We start from the raw sequence: 20,928 nt of genomic DNA, 5'->3' as shown, positions 1-20,928 counted from the left end.
CTGCCTGAAACTACTGAGAATGTTTTTTTTATTAAATGTTGACTGTTGTTGTTCTTATCAAGAGGTTATCATATATTTGCGATTAAATTTTCATGCGCCACCAGAGATTGCATATTGCAAGCTCTGCAGTTTTAAGTGTTTAAACACTTAAAGTGCACGTCCCTTGTGCCTTGAAAACCTCCAAAGAGAGCTGCCCAGGAGACATCCTGATCAGATGTCCAAACCACCTCTACTGACTGCTTTCTATGTGGTGAAGCAGTGGATCTACTTTCAACTCATCACCCTATCCCTGAGCCTGGCCTCTTTCTGGAGACCTTGTGTCTGAGATCTGGTTTTTTAGATCATGATTTGTAGTTCATAAAAACAGGTGAGGCAAAAGAACGCAGATGGGTCTGTAAATGGAGAGCTATGCTTTTTGGCCCGGCTCTTTTCTCAGCACAACAGACCGGAGCTGCGCCCGCGACACTGCAGACGAAGGCCCAACTGCTCATCTCCCACTCCATCCTTCCATCCGCCCGTGGACAAGACACCAAGATACTTAAACTCCTCCGCTTGAGGCAGAGAATGACCCCCCAACTCAGAGGAAGCAGTCCGCTCTCTTTTTTGGGGCGAGAACCCTAGCCTCGGATAAAAAGGAGGTCACTCTCACCCTGGCCCCCGTCACACTCAGCAGCAATCTGCTCCAGTGCACACTGGAGTCCATGGCCTGAAGAAGCCAACTCAGCGACCTCTGCCTCATTGATGGAAACACATTCTCCAGAGTCTTGAGGCTCCGTCTCATCTGTGGAGGACATGGTGACTAAACGGAGGAGACCCTCAAAGTGCTCCTTCCATCGCCCCATGATGTCCCCCGCTCAGGGTCCACAGTTCCCCTCTCAAAGAATGCACATTTTGGGGTGGACCTTTCATCCCTTTTCCGATTCACCATGTGGTTTTCCAAAATGTTCGCTGACCTGAAATTCTCTCTCCATAGTCTCTCCGAATTCGCTCTAAATTTGCAAAAATTTCTTTATGAAAAAAAATTAATAAATATTTGCAGAAAATCTCAGTACATGTGCTGCTGGTACTGTACTGTCATCCATTGTTTATAATTAAAGTGAATTCATGGCCCTTATTCGCCAATTAATTTATATATATATTTTTTTTTTTAAATCGGTAAGGGGATAAGGTATTGACTTTAGTTGGGCTAGGTGTAATTTATTTGGCAAATTTTTTTTCAAAGTCCCCTCAGCATAAAAACGATGAATAAATGATGGCGAAATAATAATAAATCAATGTGAAGGAGGAAGAGTCATCAGACAACAGCCAGCGTTTGTCTCTTTTCTGCTCGTAGTCACTATCAGGCCCATGAACTCCTCCTTTGTGTTTCTTTGTTGGCGACAGTATACGCGCCACAGCCAGAGGCCTCCATACGAGTGGCTGATGGAGGTGTAATGACAACCACAATTACAGCAATTATGTGTTATTGTAGGCCATTATGTATTTTGTAGGCTCGGAGATGTAGGCTTTTTTGTAATTGCTGGTTATGAAAGGCATAATAATCACGGGCCGGCCAGCCGAAGGAGCTACCAAGGGCAACCAGCACCTGGTGCCATGGTAACAAAACATTTATCCGTAATGCTGCACAGCGGATGGCGAGGACAAGAGCACTGGCAGCAGGGAAATTAGCCCTAATGGCGGGGAGAGGAGAACGAGGAGGTGCCGGCCGGCAGACTGAGGGGAACTGGTGGGTGCTGCAGATGTGAGGTTGGATGGGTGGGGCTCTGACGGGGAGGTGGGTGCTCAGCGTAAAGCAGGTGGATTTTCTTTTTTATGAGGGGGTTGTCGGTTGACCAAACAGAAACCGTTATGGACATTGACAAGCTGAGTCTGCAAAAACATTAAAGTCAAGATGTATCGTTTACTTGTTGTTTCACAGTCTGAATAATCATTACATATGTGTGTTATCAATTTAAGTGTTCAGTGCATGACCTTCAGTTTTTAGGTCCTACACTGACCTAAAAACTAATACTGGTAGTGCAGCCAGTATTAGTAAATGTTTCTGAACATCACATCTATATTATATCTAATTAAAATTACTTAAGAAATGATTGCATTAAAACTTAAACTCAAACATGTCCAAATATTATCATGGATCATAAATAGCAATTTATTTTTTGTTTACAATCAGAAAATGCATTAAAGATCAGGAAATCTCTATTTTACATATAATTAGTATCAGAAGTAGGTCTAATCCAACCCAATACTTGTATGAGATGTGATTGTATCTTGGATTGGATGGGCCATCCATGCAATCAATCAATCAATCCATTCAGCATTTCCTGTGTTGCTGCATGTTTATTTTTGACAGATTTTTGTCATTTTGATCTGACAGCCAAAGAAATTATGCCTAAAAATACAATAGATATATGAAATGTTTGTGTATAAAACATGGAGAGTCAGCCATTGCAGCTGTATTAGCAATGCTAACCACAATAGCAGCTCTAACCGCTGACAAAAGTTCGAATTGTTTACAAAAATATAATTTTTTTAAGAAAAAAGTTAATGTTTTCATGTGTTTCGTGCACACAAATTGTGGAAAGCTATGTTGGAGTGTTACAGTAATAACTAAGGGAAAAACTCAGGAGCTCTACAAAGGTGCAACAAGGAGCTTCAGTAGCAAAAGGAAGGTAAAATGAGTTACAAAAAATTTGCTTTATTATATTCTATGAAACTTTTAATCTTTTTCTTCCCTTGGATATACAAATGGAAATGTTGGCAACCTATTGGAAGACTCTGCCATAAGGCAGGAATATTTTTTTTAAAAATGGGTGGTTGTAACAATACTCGATCTGACTTCCTGCTCGTGAAGGAACATGCATAATGGTGTGTTAAACACACACTTCAGCTTCAGCGATGGTGTAATGCTTTTTTCCTCACCCTGATCATGTTATGTTTTTGATCTGTGGCAAATGGTAAAGTAATCGTAAGGCAATAAGATAGAGTAAATAAATAAATGAATAAAAAAAATGCATTGCCTGGTCACATCACAAATCGAGATGACTAAAAGCTGGAATAATCAAGACAAATATGGTGTGTTTGTTATATCAAAGCATGAGAGGAACTTTGTGATTAAAGTCTGCATTGTACTTGTCTCTGCTCATTTCTTCTCATATCAGGTTAAGATAAGCATACCAATGATACTTTTACAGACATGAGCTGTTGATTTTTAAAACCCTCAACTATTTAGAAATAATTTCTTATTGAATACACGTGATGTCAACCAGGGAGTAAATTTAGGCTAACTGTAGTGAAGCTTATAGACGAGTTCTGGATTTTTAAAAGTTTGTGTGCAGACTCACTAAAAGCAATGAATCTGTGCCAGATGGAGAGAAATAAATCCAAGGACCGGAACTGGTTCTAATCTGAAGGCACAAAAAGACAAACCGTGTCTTAAAATGTTAACAAGAAACCTAAAAAAAAGCAGCTCGTCTTGCTGGAGACTACGCTGCAGTGTGCATCTTGATACTCTGCTCCATTGTATGTTAATGAGTTTCGCTTGTGTGCACCTCAAAGCAGAGGAAAAAAAGTGTTTGAGCCACAGAGTCAAATATGAAAGGTGGCGTCACACAAAGAGAAAGAGGCAACGAATCAGTCCATGCATGGATATGTCGGTAATTATTTTGTGCATGTGTGCGTGTGTTTGTCCGTCCACATGCTTGACAGGAGTGGAAGTGGGCGGTGCAGAGACCGAAACAGGCCCAGCGTGCCACAGAGCAGGAAGTAGGCCAGAGGGGGATTAAATGGCTGCTGCGCCACTTCCTCCAACATCCTGCAGCCATATGATGCGGCACCCTCAGAGAGAGAGAGAGCGTGTGTGTGTGTGTGTGTGTGTGTGTGTGTGTGTGTGTGTGTGTGTGTGTGTGTGTGTGTGTGTGTGTGTGTGTGTGTGTGTGTGTGAGATGTAGAAAGCCAAGCCCCTGCAGTCACAGTGCACTCCACTGGCTCTGCTTAAGTGCAAAGATATGACATCATGAGCTTCAGGGAGAAATGTATTTGTCTGCATGTGGGTGTGTATTGGTGTGTGTTAACTTTCCGAGCAGAGTCTAACATCCTGGGTATTGGTATCAGGATGCAATAACCTTTTAAAGCCACTTTTACAGTATGCTGCTCAGCTACACTAGCACTTGGGTTTAACAGCATAAAACAAAACAAAAATAACTGAAACAAAAATGTAAACCTTTATTGCAATGTTTGGATGTGCAGCAAATAATTGTCATGATGTTAATGATATTACACATGGGGGGGAGGGGGGGGGGGGACTTGCCTTTGGCTGAAAGGGAACGTTATCTTCCCTGAACAGAATTCACTATAATAAACACAAATATATGAAACATCATACCAATGTGGTTAAAGCTAAACTTGTGAATCCTGAGGCGATATATGCATCAAAGACGCCATAATGTCTTCATGTACATCAGTGGAAAATTACAAACCCTCACTTATACACACGGTCAAATCTATTATTACAGGCTAAATTAAAACATGTATTTAAATCTTTTAATGAGTGATGTGAAATGCTCTAGAGCGTCTTTTAACTTGACCAGTACCAAGAATTGTTATCGTCTTGTAAGCGATTGTAAGAGTTTGAAGCTTTGTTTGACAGCAACCGTTGGACTGACCAAAATCTCTAAACAATGAAACTCCAAGGAACCCCGTGACAATTTAAGTTAGTAGTAGTCATTCAGAAAATTTGGAATAACAGCGGATTCCAAGATCACTGTTACAAAAAACTAAACCAAAGTAGATGTTTGTTAGATGTTTCACAACTTTGCTAAGGCCTGGAAGATGAAAAGAAGTTGGATTTTCCCAAAAACTCCCAGGAAATCAAAATCTTTCCACAGTGAGGCCAGTTTAGAATCACTACGGACTGAGAGGGCCTTGCCTTAGTTTCACATATGTTAGCTTCATGTTCCAACAGGAAAAATCAGGATCCCAATGATGCCAAACACTCATCTGATTGGTTTTGAAGTTTTTGAAGCTGGATAATGACGAGCTTCCTAAAGGCCCCATCTCATCACTAATGATAATGTATAGACTAGGCTTAAAAGGCCTGTTTGTGTAACAAAATCAATTTGACCAAACTCTATTAATCGTGCGAAGAAGAGCAGTCACACATTCTGCCAGAATGATGTCAGAAGTGTGTTTCTGGCTACATAAAGCTGCTGGTCAAGGTGCAACTTGCTTAAGAACATTTAACTAACTATTACTGGTATATTTAAACATGTGTCTAATTATGATCAATAAATTCAAACTCGTAAACTTGATTGTTCTGTTTTTTAACATAAATTACTGTTGTTGTTTGATAAACAGTCTCATCATTCCGTAGAGTTAAAATAACTGTTCAAAGGAATCCCTCTAAGATCTAAATTAATCCAAAACGTATTTCCATTGTAGCTTCAGAGTGGAGTTGGTATAGAATTTTTTTATCCATGACTATTAACTAATAAACTGTCTGTTTTTACAAGTTTAACAGACCTTCATGTAAATGATTTTGTGTCCATGGTTTCTATTTAACTGGATTTTTACAAGTTCAAAAGTTGCATAGGAAAAATCCAGATAAAGTCCCAAAGTCAATGATGTCTTATATCTTAACAGGGTGAAGTGGATTCCACATAAATGGTAGTGCAGTCAGGATTTGGGCTACAAGCCTATAGATTTTTTTTTTCTTCCTTTTTTTTTTTTTTTTTTGGTTCCCCAATTGAAATTCAGATGCATCACATTTCATCCAAGTATGCTACATTACCTCCTTGAGACAGCCCATGAAGTTGTTGCTAACTGGAGAACCCGGCAGGTCGGCTGTGCTGGGGCTCCCACCCACATAGAAGAAGTCATCTGAGCCCAGCATGGTGTAGTCCTCCTGGGTGTAACCCGTGGTGGTCAGAATCCCATCCACAGATATCGTCACCTGACGACCACGAAGGGGGGAAAAAAAAAAGATAAATTTTCTACTATTTCTCTTTAGTGTTGTCTTTAAGCTTGCAGCTTGTAACAGGCCAAAGTATGCAATAACAAGAGAACTGATGAACACAAGCCAGCCGAAATGATGCAAAGACTTTGTGTTACATCCAAATCACACACACATGCAGGACAAAGAAGGGCAGAAAAAAAGATTCACACTGCAGACCAGACAAGAGAAAATACTAACTAATAAAAATTGCAATTGTGCTTTAAAGAGGTGATCAACATAATCAGTCTCTTGGTACCTAAATAGAAGTTTAAATACAGTTATAGTTTATGTATAAATATAGATATAGTTTTGCAGATGGAGACAAAAACACTAATAGTACTAATATACATAATGATAACACTAATTTACTTGAAGCGAGTCAAAGACTTGTTTTAAGTATCTTCCTTTCAAAAATAACAAATCTTTAAACAAATTGATGATTAGTCTGACTGCAAATTCAGTCATGTCAAAGATTTAGACATTTAGTACTTCAATTTTTCCCTGGGATAATACGTTAGAAACCATCAAACACTGCAGTGGGTTTCCTGTTTTTGTTGTGTGTAAAGTGTATTTTTTACAGTAAAATGCTAATTTTTTTTCCCCATAATGCTTTTTGAGATAAAATGAAAAAAAATGAAACAACTACAGATAGTAATTAAGCTACTCATTCTAATGATTGTTGCTTTTGGTCCAAATACTTTGGAATTCAATCTTCACTAATTTTTTAAAAAGTAAACAATAACTAACAGCAAAAAGCAAAGATAGTTATCTAAATACATCAAACTAGCCGTTACAGTGGCTATTTTGACATTAAAATATGCTATCAGAGCATTTGTGAGTGTATCTACAAGTGCAGGTCCTGACCCTGTGTTTGCAAGTTAATTATTCTCCACTTTTAAAAGATTACCGATCCATTCCCATAATTTACAAGATAATTCTGTTGGTACGTTTTGCAGCCAGAAACAAAACAGGAGGAAATAAAGAGGTAGATGACAAACTTAGGAATGACAATGAGATAAATTATATCTACCATACAATGGAGTTTGTTTACCAAGTCGGGTCCAGTGCCTGTGGGCTTGGCAGAAAGGTGGGTTGGGTAAGATGTAAATGTACAAAAAAAAAACTACAAACAAACGAAGTGCATTTGGACAGTAACATCTGTGTACGCATAAACAAGGAGGGGGAGAACCAAAGCATGAAATGAATGGAAATGCCATGATGTATGCAATCAGAGCAAAATAGGTGTGTAATGTAACTGCTGGAGGAGTAAACTATCCCACCCCTGAACCTTACCTGTCTCAGGTTCCGGGTCACTTTCACATCGTGCCACGTGTTGTCGTTGAATTTCCCGTTGACTGGCTCCACGATGGCCTCGAACGCTCCGGAGCCCAGATTGATGACGAGGGAGACCGCGCCGTCCTTCAGAGCCAGGTTGACATAGTCAGCTGACTTTCCTGTGTGTAGGATGAGGCCGTTACGCTGCCACGTCTTGAAGGACAGCGTGATCTCGTCGCTGCTGCTCTGGATCGGGTTCTGGGAGAGGTCGTAACAAAAGTACTCCGAACCACGGAAGGTGGCGACGTTCTCTTCCCTTGCTGTGGTGGGAAGAAAGAAGAAAGAATCTGGATCAGAAATATCGGTAAGACAACATCAAACTAGTCCGCCTCATGATCTTATGTTAGGCAGCATTACTCAGTAGTTTTCTGTCTAATCTTTTCTATGTTTCACATTACTCTACACTTTTGTTTTTAAGATCTTGTGGGACTAAAGGCCTTTACTCATCCACGTCACACTATGACAGGAGAGCTCCCTTGCATTTGCAGACAGCACCATTGTCATTGGCCCGACAGTGAGGAGTCAGTATACAGAGAAAGAGTGGAATCACCTGTCTACTGGTGTGATCTATACCCCATGCAGCTGAACCCACTCAAGACATGACGGTGGACCTCTGGAGAACACCACGTACGCTGCCTCTTCTTCCCAACCTCAACAACACTGTGGATCATTTCTGGTTTTAAGGGAATCACCATTTTACCAGGACCTGAGATGGTCCACACACTTCCTGCAGCAACTCAACAAGTACAACCTTCCCCAGGAGCAGTTGTATGTCTTCTATTCTGCAATTACTCAGTCTGTCCGGTTTGCCCATCACAGTTTGTTCATCCACAAAACAGGATGGGTTCATACTGCAATGAACAGTTAGGTCTGGTGAAAGAATCAGCTCTGACCTTCCCTCCATCCAGGACCTGTACAGATGCAACGTCAGAAAAAGGGCAGCTCATATCTCCGCAGACCCCACACATCCTGCATACTAACTGGACTCTTACCAACAGGTCGGTGCTACAGTGTGCCATTTACAAAAACCAGCCGCCACTGAGACAGTCTTTTCCCTCAGGCTGTCAATCTGATTAACACCTAACAGAGTAACAGAGTATTGAGACCACATGTATTTGCACCAATCCATTCCTCTCTTGTTAAAATGTATATATTCATATTCACAACAAACGTATTTTCTACTTACCTTTTTTATACATTGCACTTAAAGTGTCTTTATAGTGCAAAGATGGAGCTAAAGTAAAAATGCATTGTTGTATGAAGCAACTTGCAGATTAAAACTGATTCTGATTGAGATTATTCAAAATAATTAGAAAGAACATTGGGAGAAAGAACGGGGGAAGTCATGCAGCATGGGTCCCAATGTCAGGAATCAAACCCCGGAGGCCTGCATCAAGGACTAATATGGAGCACTAGACCTACTTCTGTGCGACACACTGCATACCTACTCTTCTGACATGACTTTAGTTTAGTTAGAGGGAAAACCTACATTTTGATTTTCTGTTCTTGTCAGGCTTTAAAGAAGAAGCCATGTCCCATAAAAATTTTTTGTTATGGTACAATTACAAACTCAGTTAGGCATACAAACTACAACAAATTGTAATGGTGGTGCAGTGCATTGTCAGTACGGACATCCCACACTTGGATCCACTCAAAGAGGAAAAGGGTGACAAGCAGCAGATGAAAGAGATGGCAAACAGCATCGTCAAGGACAGTACACGCTCCGGACGCCCTTAGTTCAAACTGCCACAGTCTGGCAAATGTCTCAGAACAATGAAAGGCAGAACAGACAGACCCAATAGTTGTTTTTATTCTACAGCGGTGGCTTCAGGGACTCAAACATTCACCATGTCACACATTGACATGACACAGTAAATACTAAAATGTCATAAAACATGGCACTGAGGACATTATCAATAGAGCATAATTATTAAGTGGAAGGAAAAAATACATTTTGAAACATTTTTACAAAGATCTGGAAATGGTGGTGTGTTTGCATTCAGCTCGCCTGAGTGAATACTTCTTAGAATTAAATTCACTAAGGTTGAGTAAATTAGCTCAACCCAAGTGTGATTAGATCAAGAGCAATTGTATACTCCGATTTTCAAGTCTTATCATAAATTCTTGGTTGGATTCAGGTCTGGTCTTTGACTGAACCACTCTAAGTTGGATATACTTTCATTGCAAATATTCTATTGTAGCTTTGGCTGCGTGTTTGGCTTTTGCAGGTTTTCTTTCAGGACTGCTCATTATTTAGCTTCATCCATCGTCCTCTAAGCTTTGAATGGCTTCTCTGCCTCTGCTGAAGAAAAGCATGTCAACAGCATGATGCTGCTCCCACCAATTTTCTCTGTGGGGATGGTGAAATGTAGTGTTTCCTGCACATGGTATTTAGCGTGTAGGCCAAAAAGTTAAATGCTGGTCTAATCTGACCAGAACACCTTCCTCCACATGTTTGGTGTCTTCAGTAAGAAAAATTGGAAATAGTGGTTCTCATGGCTTTCTATAAGAAAGTGTGATCTTCTTGCCACTCTTTATGGGTTTAGGATATGTTTGCAAGGAGCTGTATACTATATCTCAATCGAAAAGCTTTGGGTTCTTAAACTGACAGTGTTGTTGATCTAGAGAAGGGAAAGGAGGCAATAATCCCCTGATAATCTTTGTAAATTTGTTCTAAAATAAGCATCAAGATAAGACACCTTCAGAAATCCTCTGCACGTGACAGAAAAGACTGCTGAGAGCTATCACACACCAACATCAAAGGAATAATCTTTCCAGTGAAATTGCCTGTCAGAAGAGACACTGTGGTCATGTTTGTGATCAAACAGAGGGAAGCCACCGACTCTGGATGCCTTTATGACACAGGGGAAGAAAACGCAGACGAAAGCAGCAGGGAGAGAGAAGAGGGCAAAGGAGAGCTGAGGTCTAACACAGAAAAACGGTCCACTCAGGAGTTGTTATCTGGAACATCATCTTCAATTAATGTGCCGTGCTCTCTTGCTAAGACTGGACTTTGTGTCCAGACAGACTACAGTGCAGTCCACCAGGATCGGTTTCTGTGGAGGAGCTTTAAAAATGAAGCTACTCCTTCCGTTTCACTCACACATATTGGATGTTTTTAGTCAGACCACGCCCGACTTAGTGCAGTAAAGATATTTGTGGTATTATGCAATATTTGAAGATTTGATGAGAATTTTTGGGAATAAGTCAATGCGACAAAACCAAGGGAGTCTGAAAATTATACACAGAAGAGGGAGGACACATTTCCTGCACAATGGTCTGTTGGAAAACCACAAATAATCAATAAAGAAGATTTTGAAGATTGCAGCGTTGGATACTTTAATCAGCTATGACTATTGAAAGAGAAGAAAAGCTGCCTAAGATGAGGAAGACTCCACCTCAAACCAGGCTGTACAAACCAAAATGGGGATGCCATCATTCAGACCTCATTCAAAACCCCAATGACACACCCTGTTGTTCCAGTGATAAGGATATTCTGCAACCCGTGAAAAGCAAGTTTTCTTTCCAATGAGGCGGGGGTAGCTCACCAACGAGCACCTTGTGGTAAAACCTTGGTTCTTGAGGCCTTGGGTGAGCTGAGCTGAAATAAAGTATCTGAGAGCCACATAGCCCATCACCTGCAGCGCTGATTTCCGGTGCTATACGCCGGTGACTTGGAGGAGACTCTGTGGTGGATGAATAGATCACTTGTACAGTTCCAAAACACATCAAACTGGTCAGCATTGCTTTGCTTTAGAAGAAAAATAAGTAAATAAAATATTAAAGAGGACGTTTTGGAATTACTTATGCCTTAACATTCTGTTAACAAAGTTGCAAAAACATATTTCTTTGCATGTGTGTACACAATGCTCTCTTCTCAAAAACACACAGGCCTGCTTCAACAGCCATATGTATGTTAGATTCAGAACCTTCATTTCTCACTGTGAGAGTGCAACACCTTTCACTAAATTAGATTAGTTCAAATATCTGGTCAGCGTGGGACTGAAATATTAAGTGTTCATATCAATAATTGAGTTTTATCAGTTTTATCAGTACAACTCCTAAGGTACAAGACAGACAGATAGATAGAGCTATTTACAATGCAGATCAACTTGTCCTGTTCAAATAATATCACTTTACATTCTTAATTCTAGTGGTTTTAATTATCTTATCACAAATGTCAGCATTTCACAGTAAAACAGATCAGCACACTTTATCTTACAAGCTGAGGTTCCTGGTTAAATTATTTTATTAAACTTCGTAAAACTGTTAGAAATATAACAGTCTGGTTTTAAAACGAAGAATAACACCACATTTGTTTCAGATGTTTATGGCTCTGCAGATTTACACAACACTGCAGAGGAGAACAAAACTGACTGAGAAAAAACAATGTGTCCAGAAGACCACAACCTAATGGTGTATCAGTAGTGTACATTAAAATTGTATAAATGGACCGCAAGTCTGTTTGGCTGCTGTATGTCTGCATAAATACTTTTCATATTAGTTTGAGAAAAAAAGAAAAAAAAAAACAATAGAAAAATAGAGTGAAATGCTTTTACATTTTACATACATACACATCTACATGCATGCCATCCTGCCTGAAATTCATATTATGTTTTCATGAATAGTGGACTGAATATGTAATAAATGTCAAACACACTTAGTAAGCCGTTACTATGTCAAGGACAAGAGCCAACCTGGTTATTAAAGATGCAGAATGAAACAATGGAAGATGAGTGCCTGAGCGGGTTGTGGAGAAAATGGACAGGTTTAGGGCAACCTGCATAAATAAAAGTTAAAGACAATAAAATAAAAATGTTGGAAATAAAGACCGTAGGAAAAGCAAAAGGTAAACACCAAACCATAATTACAGTGGATACAATAAAAGGGTAAGATGGAACTGGAAAGCTTACACGAAAAAGACAATTTCTGTAAAATTATGGTTTATTGTTTTTATACTTCCCTAGAGGGTAAATCAATGTCATCCTTTCCATCCAAAAGAAAAAATATGTTGTAACATAAAAACATAAAAAAAAAACATTAAAAAGTGTGCTTGGATTTAACTACTACAACAAATACTCTAGTAATGTTTTAGCTTATCAGGAAGTGGTGTTGATGCATTCAACTTGAAAATGATGTATTGTTTTGTGTCTGTGTGTTATGTGTGAGTTCTGAGCCGGTGTACCACCAAAAACTCCTTTGGTGTAAATAATGACAACAAAGATCCTTGCATCTTGAAAACAGATTCCTTCCCACTGTTGCAAGATGACATCGATGTGTTAAAATGTGACAGCGGTGAGGGTTTGGCGATAGTGCAGTATTTAGCTATACTGGGGGATCTAAAAATATAGATATAAAACTCAGCTCCTTTGAATACTGTCATTAAATATTATGCATGAGAAAGCCCCAAATCACCATAAATTACATGCATTAATTATACAACAAAAGCCTTTCCAGGCTGAATTATAAAAGGATACAGCCTAACCCTAATGCTTTTCATTGCTTAAAATCCCTGACTGTGGTCAGTGTTCTTATTTTCCAGTTTTGCGCCACTCAATTTTCTGTAATATGTCCTGCCATATCTGACTGGATGGCCATCCAATATCTGTACCTGCCCAACCCAGATCTGGGACCTTGGGGAACCGGGCCAATCTTTAGCAATCAGCGAGTAAGAAGCAGGGACACCCGGGACAGGTCACCACTCCGTCACAGAACAGACAACCATGCACCCACACACAGACACCTAAAAGAGATCTAACCAGGTCAATCAACCAATGAACCTAAGGTACACCTTTAGATTGTGGGAGGATACCAGAGTACCCAGAAAAAACCATGGATGTACAAGTACAGCAAAAAAAAAAAAAAAATTCTTGGAAAAACATTCTTGTTAGTCATTTCAGAGAATGAAACTCATATTAAATAGATTCATTACACGTAGAGGGATATATTTTAGGCTTTTTTTCAAGCCAAGTGCATAGAAATGCACATGTTTGTGATACTTTTTTGTTGAATTGTCCTTTTTTAAATTGATCTTATGTAGTAATTTCCTCAAACTAAATTTGGGTTTTCAATATCTGTAAGCCATAATCATGAAAATGACAAGAACTAAAGGCTGGACGGGTTTTATTCTATGTGAAAGTCTCATAGTAACTTTTTTGGACAGAATACAAACTCCATTTAAAAAAAATTGCAGTCAACACTGACCACAGGATCTACTTGATGTGAGGCAACAGTACTACCTAGCAATCCACTGTGCAGTCCAGTTAGAGGCTTATGGTTTTTGTACAGATCATAATGCCAGAGTAAAGTCCTGCTTGCTTTGAATGTGAATCAGTGGGCCAGAAAAATGTGCACAGGTTTTCCATGAACACACACAGAGTCACCGTCTTTCGTGATAACTCATTATACAGGAATCAAAAGAACGTCAAACTTCCTCTGGTGCTATTCTCAGTATGGACACCTAACATTAAGAATGAATGGATGTCATTTTTGCGATATGTGTGTGTCATTAATCAGAATCAGAAATACTGTAATAATCCCAGAGGGAAATTGCTGAAAAGTATTCATGCAGCAGCGTTAATTTCACATTTCTCTCAAACATTCCACAAAGCTATGGTCATTGTGTTTCGATACACCTGCTTTAAAATAAGAATAAGACAGGTCACACGCTGGGGTTAAACAACTCAAACTGCTTGTGCTCTTAGAACGTTTTCAAGCTGTTGAAACTGAAGTTTTAAATATCAGAGTTTTAGACACACTGAACAATATCACCCAAAACTGAAGCAGTATCGAGAAAAGGGGCAAAGACGATAAATACAGTACTTCTCCCTTAAAGTATGAGGCTTCTTCTTCTTATCTGCTGTTTTTTTTTTTTTTTTTTTTTTCTGGAGCAGGCAAAGTCAAATTGCATCTGGTCTCCAACATAGCTCCCCCAAGGTGAGAAAGCATCCCTGTTTCTCTATCCATCTACAGCCCACTGTGAGGAAAAATGCAGCTCCGTCTGTGTGCAAGAGGAACTACGCCAGTGCATCCATAAGCAACTTTTCCTCCAGGGACAGAATATGAATATGGCCCTACTTTCCAAAAAAAGTATATATATATATATATATATATATATATATATATATATATATATATATATATATATATATCACATACAGTCATAAGATACTATGTTTCCATCCTGTATATTCTATATATCGTTCCTCCATTTTATGGATGTGGAGATCCAGTGTCACAAAGAAATTTATACGAGATTGAAGTAGCCCAGAAAGGAAGCCATAGTGCTTGAAAGATGGTATATTAATGAAGTGAGAATGAAACTACGGTCTTTATGGCTGAAATGAGGATGAGGTGAGGAGATTGTTATCACCGCATAATAGTTTTAATGGCATCCGTAAGCTGTTCTATTTGGAGCCTTCATTTGATGGATGAGCTGGAATGAGTCCTGTGAGGGGTCATCCATAAAAACGTCACAAGGAGAGATGGCAGAAGAAAAAAAAAAAGCTATAGACACGGTAAATATTCCTAATATCCGAAGGCTGCTAGCCAATCCCGGTGCCAAAGAAGTAAATCTTCGTGGTAAATTTCCTGTATTTTATTGTTCAAAGAATTACTACAGAGGCTAATCCACCTCTGATAACTTTAACATACTTTTGAGTGGATGAGAATAAATGAATAATATGGATTGTTTTACATCAATTTTTAATGTTCTGACAGGCCTCTTTGGCACCAGGGTAATAAGTTTAGTCTGAACATAAACCAGCAATAAATAAGTCATTGGTTTATAAATAATGCATTGACATTATGATCTATGAGGTGTGGCCTTTCTTACTGATTTCTCTATGGCTTACTATGATAAATCATGAGTGTTGTGGGAGTTTTGTGCCGCTAGATTCAATGAGGATCACAATTTGGGAAGAACAGATTTTGTGAAACATTCTAGGTAGAGCATTTCTCCCCAAATTAAATGTATTCAGGCTTTTATCTGAAGTACAATGACATTATATCCTATTATTTTTTTAATATAAAATGGAGCTGTCTTTACAGGATGGTTTGTATCAACCATGCCTAAATCCATTCCCACCAGGTTGACCTTTCATACAAACAACTGTTTGAGATGGTTTTCTATGTTTCACTTATCTCTACTATAAGGAAATGTGGCAGTATTCCTCAAAAAAATGACATTTACCAACAGAAAATCAGTCAGTTGTTGGAGTTTGATCAGGGATCCCAAGGGTCAACTCTAAATGCCAACCAGAATGAAAATAAATGGAAATAGAGTGTAATAACAAAATTGTTGTACAAATGAATTGTAATAGTAGTTGAACAACGCCATGACAACAAATTAAAATTTTCTGAGGTTTTGGCGGTTCAATGTGGTCTGTTTTTCCACTGATGAGACTGTGTGAATGTCAAAGATGAATACCAAGGGACCTGCTCAGGGGTGGTCAGGTTTGTCTCTTTGCTCAAAAAAGGTCAGATCAGAAAACAGGTTATTTTTCTACGCAGTTTTTCTTTCTACATAATCCATATTCTCCGATCAGAGCACGTCACCAAGCGAACAGCCTTCCCCTCCCCTTCTCATTTCTAAACGCTGTTAAATGTAAGGAAGGTGTGTCTCTAAAAGCTGGTAGACTAACAGAAGCTAAACCGCTTCCAGCTACATGATTTTCCAGCTTTCCTCCACAGAGAGCTGGCAGCCAGCTGCATAACGTTTCTGTGACGCTGACGTACTGGCAGCGAGTTCTCCGCTGCTGTACCACGGTGAAGAGCTGCCTGACAGCTGACCAATTTTCCAAATATGGTTGTAACCAATCAGAGTGTAGTCTACTTGGTAGAGCTGCATATCATTAACATACCCTTCCGTTTTACTGAGGAGGGACATTTGGCCCGACAAAACAACAACATGGCGTTATTTGTTTAATGTAAATATTTGGAGAATTTACATATGCAGCAATATCAACTGCATGAAATGGTTTGTACAGTAATGTCATGGCACCTTTAAGAAAAACACACTGATACTCATTGGTTTCATCATTGCAATTTCATGGGAAATTGTTTCTATACAGGCACAAGATGGAAGTAGAAAGGAACATAATGGCAAGATGTGGGTACAAAATGGGAGTATGAACTGGCAAAGGGGCAAAGGGACCTGAGCCTGCTCTGCTCTGTCTAGATTAACGAAGTGGAACCAAAATGCTTAACTACAGATGTACTAGTCCAACTACTTTCACCTATTCTCAGAAATGATTGCTAAGCAAAAGCACAAGCTACTGGATGAAAGCTTTCTCTTTTTTGGTGACCAAGCTCGATCATAGAGATAGTGCAAGGTTATTTTTTCATTATTCAAGAAGGCTTAGAGTAAAGCTTTACATCAACAAGGATCAGTTTAGGCGGTTAAGGCCCCTGATTAGGATGATGCCATGGACTCTGCCCTTTGTTCTTTGTGGCATACTTTCTCTTAATGCTACCGTTAGCGTGTCAGCAAAAATTGGTTTCCACTTAATCGTGTGCAGACAAAACTTGGAGAAATTTATTTTCTCCTGCTTCAGATACTAACAGCTATACATTCAACACCAGAGAGCTAATTGCTTCTTCAGACCTATTACAGAGACACAGTAGGCCACTGGTCTCAACTCCTCAGTAAGGAAGGTGTCTAGTGGCTGCCGTTTAGGCCAGTACCTAAATGTCATCAAATTCACATACTGTAATTACACATACGCATGTACCAGTTTGAAGGAATAACAACTTGAGACAAAACCTTTTTTTTCCCGTCAGTTCTTCTTTTTTGGCACAGTCCCAATGCTGGGAACACGTCACCATAATCTGATGGCTCACATCAGAATAAAAAAATAAAAAAATAAATAATTCCTTAACTTGATGTTACAGAGATAAACCCAACTCTGGACTACATTGCATCCACAAAACTTTAAATAACGTTGTTAGCATCAATAAACCTAGTTTTACTGACTCTCATTCGTCTCCATTTCTTTTCATTAGGTGTTGCTCCTGCCCCACTTTGGAGTGTTTTCTCCTGGAAAGCAGCCCCATCAGTCTTCTACTCTGGTAATGATCTTTTTCTATGGTCCTAACATCTCTCTTAATCTCTTGGCTCAGCCTACTATTCTTCACAGGATTAGGTTTCTTGCCTTTGCTTGAACACTAAAGACTTAAGATTGTCCTAATCAGCCCTCCAACTAGTAAAGACAGGGTTGTAATAAAAAATAGACTGTTTAATGCAGGTCAGTCACAGGCAAATGTAAAAACTTGAGAAAACACAGGTCTTTATAACTTCCTCAGTTTTCATTAAAGATCTTTTACTGGATTCACTCAAAAAATAGATTGTAAAACCAGTTTTACCTCTATTAAACACAATATCACATGATACCAATTAAAAAATGTTTAAAGGATCCTTGAATGTGCAAAGCAATATGAAAAGCTCACAGTGTGGAGGTTCAACCAGTAACTGCATTTAAAGGAACTATACCTGATCCTGCACAAATGTCTTTTAACTCATAATACATAGTAGAAACAAAAACTTTTTCTTAACCAGATAAAAATAAATTCAGGTGTAGTTCGTTTAATAGAAAAAGGCTTGCCAGCTATGATAACCTTGCCACGGTTTCTGATTCTTTTAAAAGAAAATCAGGCAGATTTATTTCTGCAATGACACAAACAAGTGAAATATATGCCCTACACACCAGGAAAAAGTGTTCTTTTTTTGTCTAAGACTAAGTTTAGAAAGATGTGGTCCCTTTAGTGTACATTGCAGGGGCCCTTCTCATACGAGTTTCTTTCCCATATACAAATTACAGCAGAGTGATGGCTATACGGACATATGTCTGAAGGTTTTCAGGCTATGTCTGAAATAAAAATTAGTGTTTATTTTTTCAAAAAAATACTTAAAAAATTGTCTACATCCAAAAAAAATAAATAAAAAAATACTGAAAATCTTATTGTAACTAGTAAGTAATGAAATGCTGTATTTTTGGAACCCTAAAATCTTATGGCCCCAGGCTACTGGGCCGGTACGCCCATGCCAAAAATTGAGCCTTTGTCGCCACTGGCAGTTTTGAAAACTTTATATCAGACATCCAAGCTGGTAAACGTGCCTCTTTAGAGAATATAAAATGTGCTGCACTCTCTGGCAACCCCAAACACCCTTTTTCATCTCTGTTTATGGACAAACAGAAATTTAAGGTATGTTCAAGAACCATGAAATTACAACGTTTTACTATGTCGAACATTTTCCAGAGAGGAATAAAAAATTGGGCTGTTTAAAGCACAGGATCAACTCAGATAAGAGCATGCAAAAATTTCAAGATTATATCCTTCTTCAGCTGAGTGATCATCTGAAGAAGCAGCTGACATTGCTGCTGTGAGGACATGTTAACCTGCAGAGGAGAAGCACTGCTAGTAAAAAAAAAAAAAAAAAAAAAGACACTGAAAAGTGGTTGTCAAAACGCAGGTGGTGAGTGTAGGATAGAAGGAGCGGCAAATTGAGAGAAGCATTATCTCGGTTTGCACTGAATACGAATGTGATTGCTGGGCTCTTCCTTCCTCTCGGGGCAGAGACTGTAAATTAGAGCAGAGGGAGACTCCGCACAGAAACTGCATACCAAACACTAAAACTTACACTACAAATTTCAAAGAGGAGAATTCACACAAGGCCGCAACACGAGAAGTGGACACGAAAGGCACAAAATGGCTGCCTTGTTCCAGCAGCTCTGGAGATAACGTTTCCACTTGTAAGGAGGGTTCAACCTAAAATGGTTTCATCCAGATAAACATGGAGCTTTGTGAAATATGTAAGGAAAGGCAGGCCGAGAGCATCGTGTTACTATGCTGTTATCTTCTTTGAAAGTAGAAGACTACAAAAAAGGGGGGAAACTAAGAAAATAATTTGATTTACGTAAAATGTGGTTTTGATACGTAGAGTTTTACTGCACCTGAAAGACTTACCCGAGCTACAGGGCAAGAAGACTTTCCTGTTTAATATTTAGACATTTCCTTCAGCAGACAGGTGAACAAAAAGAGCAGGACATGCCCTGACATCTTTGCAAATTTATAAGAAATGACTGAGCTCCCTAAAATTGGTCCTTAAATTATTTCTAGGGGAGATGTCAACAGTCAATGTGGGAAAACAGCTAAGAAGAATGACAGCACCTAACTCAAATTATTATGTGACAACTCAAAATAGATTAGTTTCTCAATGAATAAAACACATTTTCTTCACAAATCATCTTGCTTCATATTGAAAATTGCATTTCTCAAAGTTGAGATGTTTGTCAAATCTAAAAAAAAAAAAAAAAATGGTGCTGTTATTTATTTTGGCGTATCGGTCTGTTGATACCATAACATTATATTATGTTTTGTGTTATCACCTTAATTTCATTTGAAGAAACCTATTAAACAATATAATGGAATGTCTTCTGCATCTTTTCCACCTTGCAATGTTCCCATTCCATTATGGCATTGAGAATACCAAGCCATGCACAGTTTTAGGTGTGTTATTTTGTCCCATTCCACAAGCACATCTACAGTTGTGTTTGACTTTTGGTTTCTACAGTAAATTCCTCAACATTTTCTGTCTTTGGCGCATGTTGCTGAAAAAAAGGATGAATTCTCCTCTTCCTCTTTACTCTATTTCCTTCAACAAAGACCTGTAATCTGTTCACAATCCAGCTTCACACTTTCTCAGTGCATCCCAGATGCTTCTGAGCACAGAGAAGTAGACGGTGATCCTGACAAGGTTAAGCAAAGGCTTCCTTTCTGCACAGGCAAGTTTGATGAATGTAGCTCTATACTGTACACGGTTAAAGCTATAGTTTGTAATCCTGTTCAGAAACGCTTTTTGTTATACTGGGTAAAATCGTCCTTCTATTGTGACAGTTTTCAATACATTATGTAATCAGAAAAAGGAGATAAAAAAATTTTTAATCTCTACGAGAGCTGCAGGGCTGTAAAAACTCAATCCTGCCGTTCAGTCCAAAGGGCAGGGATTTGTCAGAGGTTTGGCCCAGCCTTCACCCGCCTCTGTCCCTCAAGTTTCAGGGCTATCACCTCATCTATTGGTTGTCCCACGTGCCAATCATTCTGACACACTCACATAATGCCAATGTGCATACACGTTCCTCGTTAGTTTCTGCTTGACGGCTGAGCATGCGCACTTCTAGTTTGTATGTATCCCGTTAGCTTAGCGGTTAGCGTCGGTGTTAGTCCTATATAGTAGCTCCACTGCTCTCACTGTATACTTTGAACATGGCTGAGAGTCGCGAGAAACGCACCGTGTTTATGTTTATGAGAAGAAGAGGAAGACCTCAGTAGAAAAAAATAAGACCAGAGTGGACTTGGGAGTTTTTTTCACGCGACCTCCCTGAAGAGCCGAAGAGCAGATAAGACAGTTATTAAAATGGGGCTTGGGGAAACCTCTGGAAAAATTGCTGACTGTACCTTTGAGCTCCACTTTTTTAAGTTGGATTGCTACCCACGGGTTGGGGGTCAATCTTCGCCCGAAGTGGGGGAGTTTAAATAAGTATAATTGTGTTTTCAAGTGGCAGTAGGATGGAGCAGGAGATTGATGGAGAGACTGAAGCCTCGTC

At 39.2% G+C, this 20,928-nt stretch overlaps 1 protein-coding gene across 1 annotated transcript in view; it reads right to left on the bottom strand.

Annotated features, from left to right (window-relative positions):
• Positions 1-20,928, bottom strand: part of nrxn3a (neurexin 3a) — a 185,152-nt gene that overhangs the window by 84,419 nt on the left and 79,805 nt on the right. Inside the window, 2 exon segments of the mRNA XM_036150709.1 lie at positions 5,786-5,947; positions 7,283-7,584. Coding sequence (XP_036006602.1) covers positions 5,786-5,947; positions 7,283-7,584 — 464 coding nt within the window.

This window comes from Fundulus heteroclitus, chromosome 19 (assembly GCF_011125445.2).
Source record: "Fundulus heteroclitus isolate FHET01 chromosome 19, MU-UCD_Fhet_4.1, whole genome shotgun sequence".
Taxonomy (NCBI): Eukaryota; Metazoa; Chordata; class Actinopteri; order Cyprinodontiformes; family Fundulidae; genus Fundulus; species Fundulus heteroclitus.
This window is presented reverse-complemented; position numbering and strand designations above follow the sequence as displayed.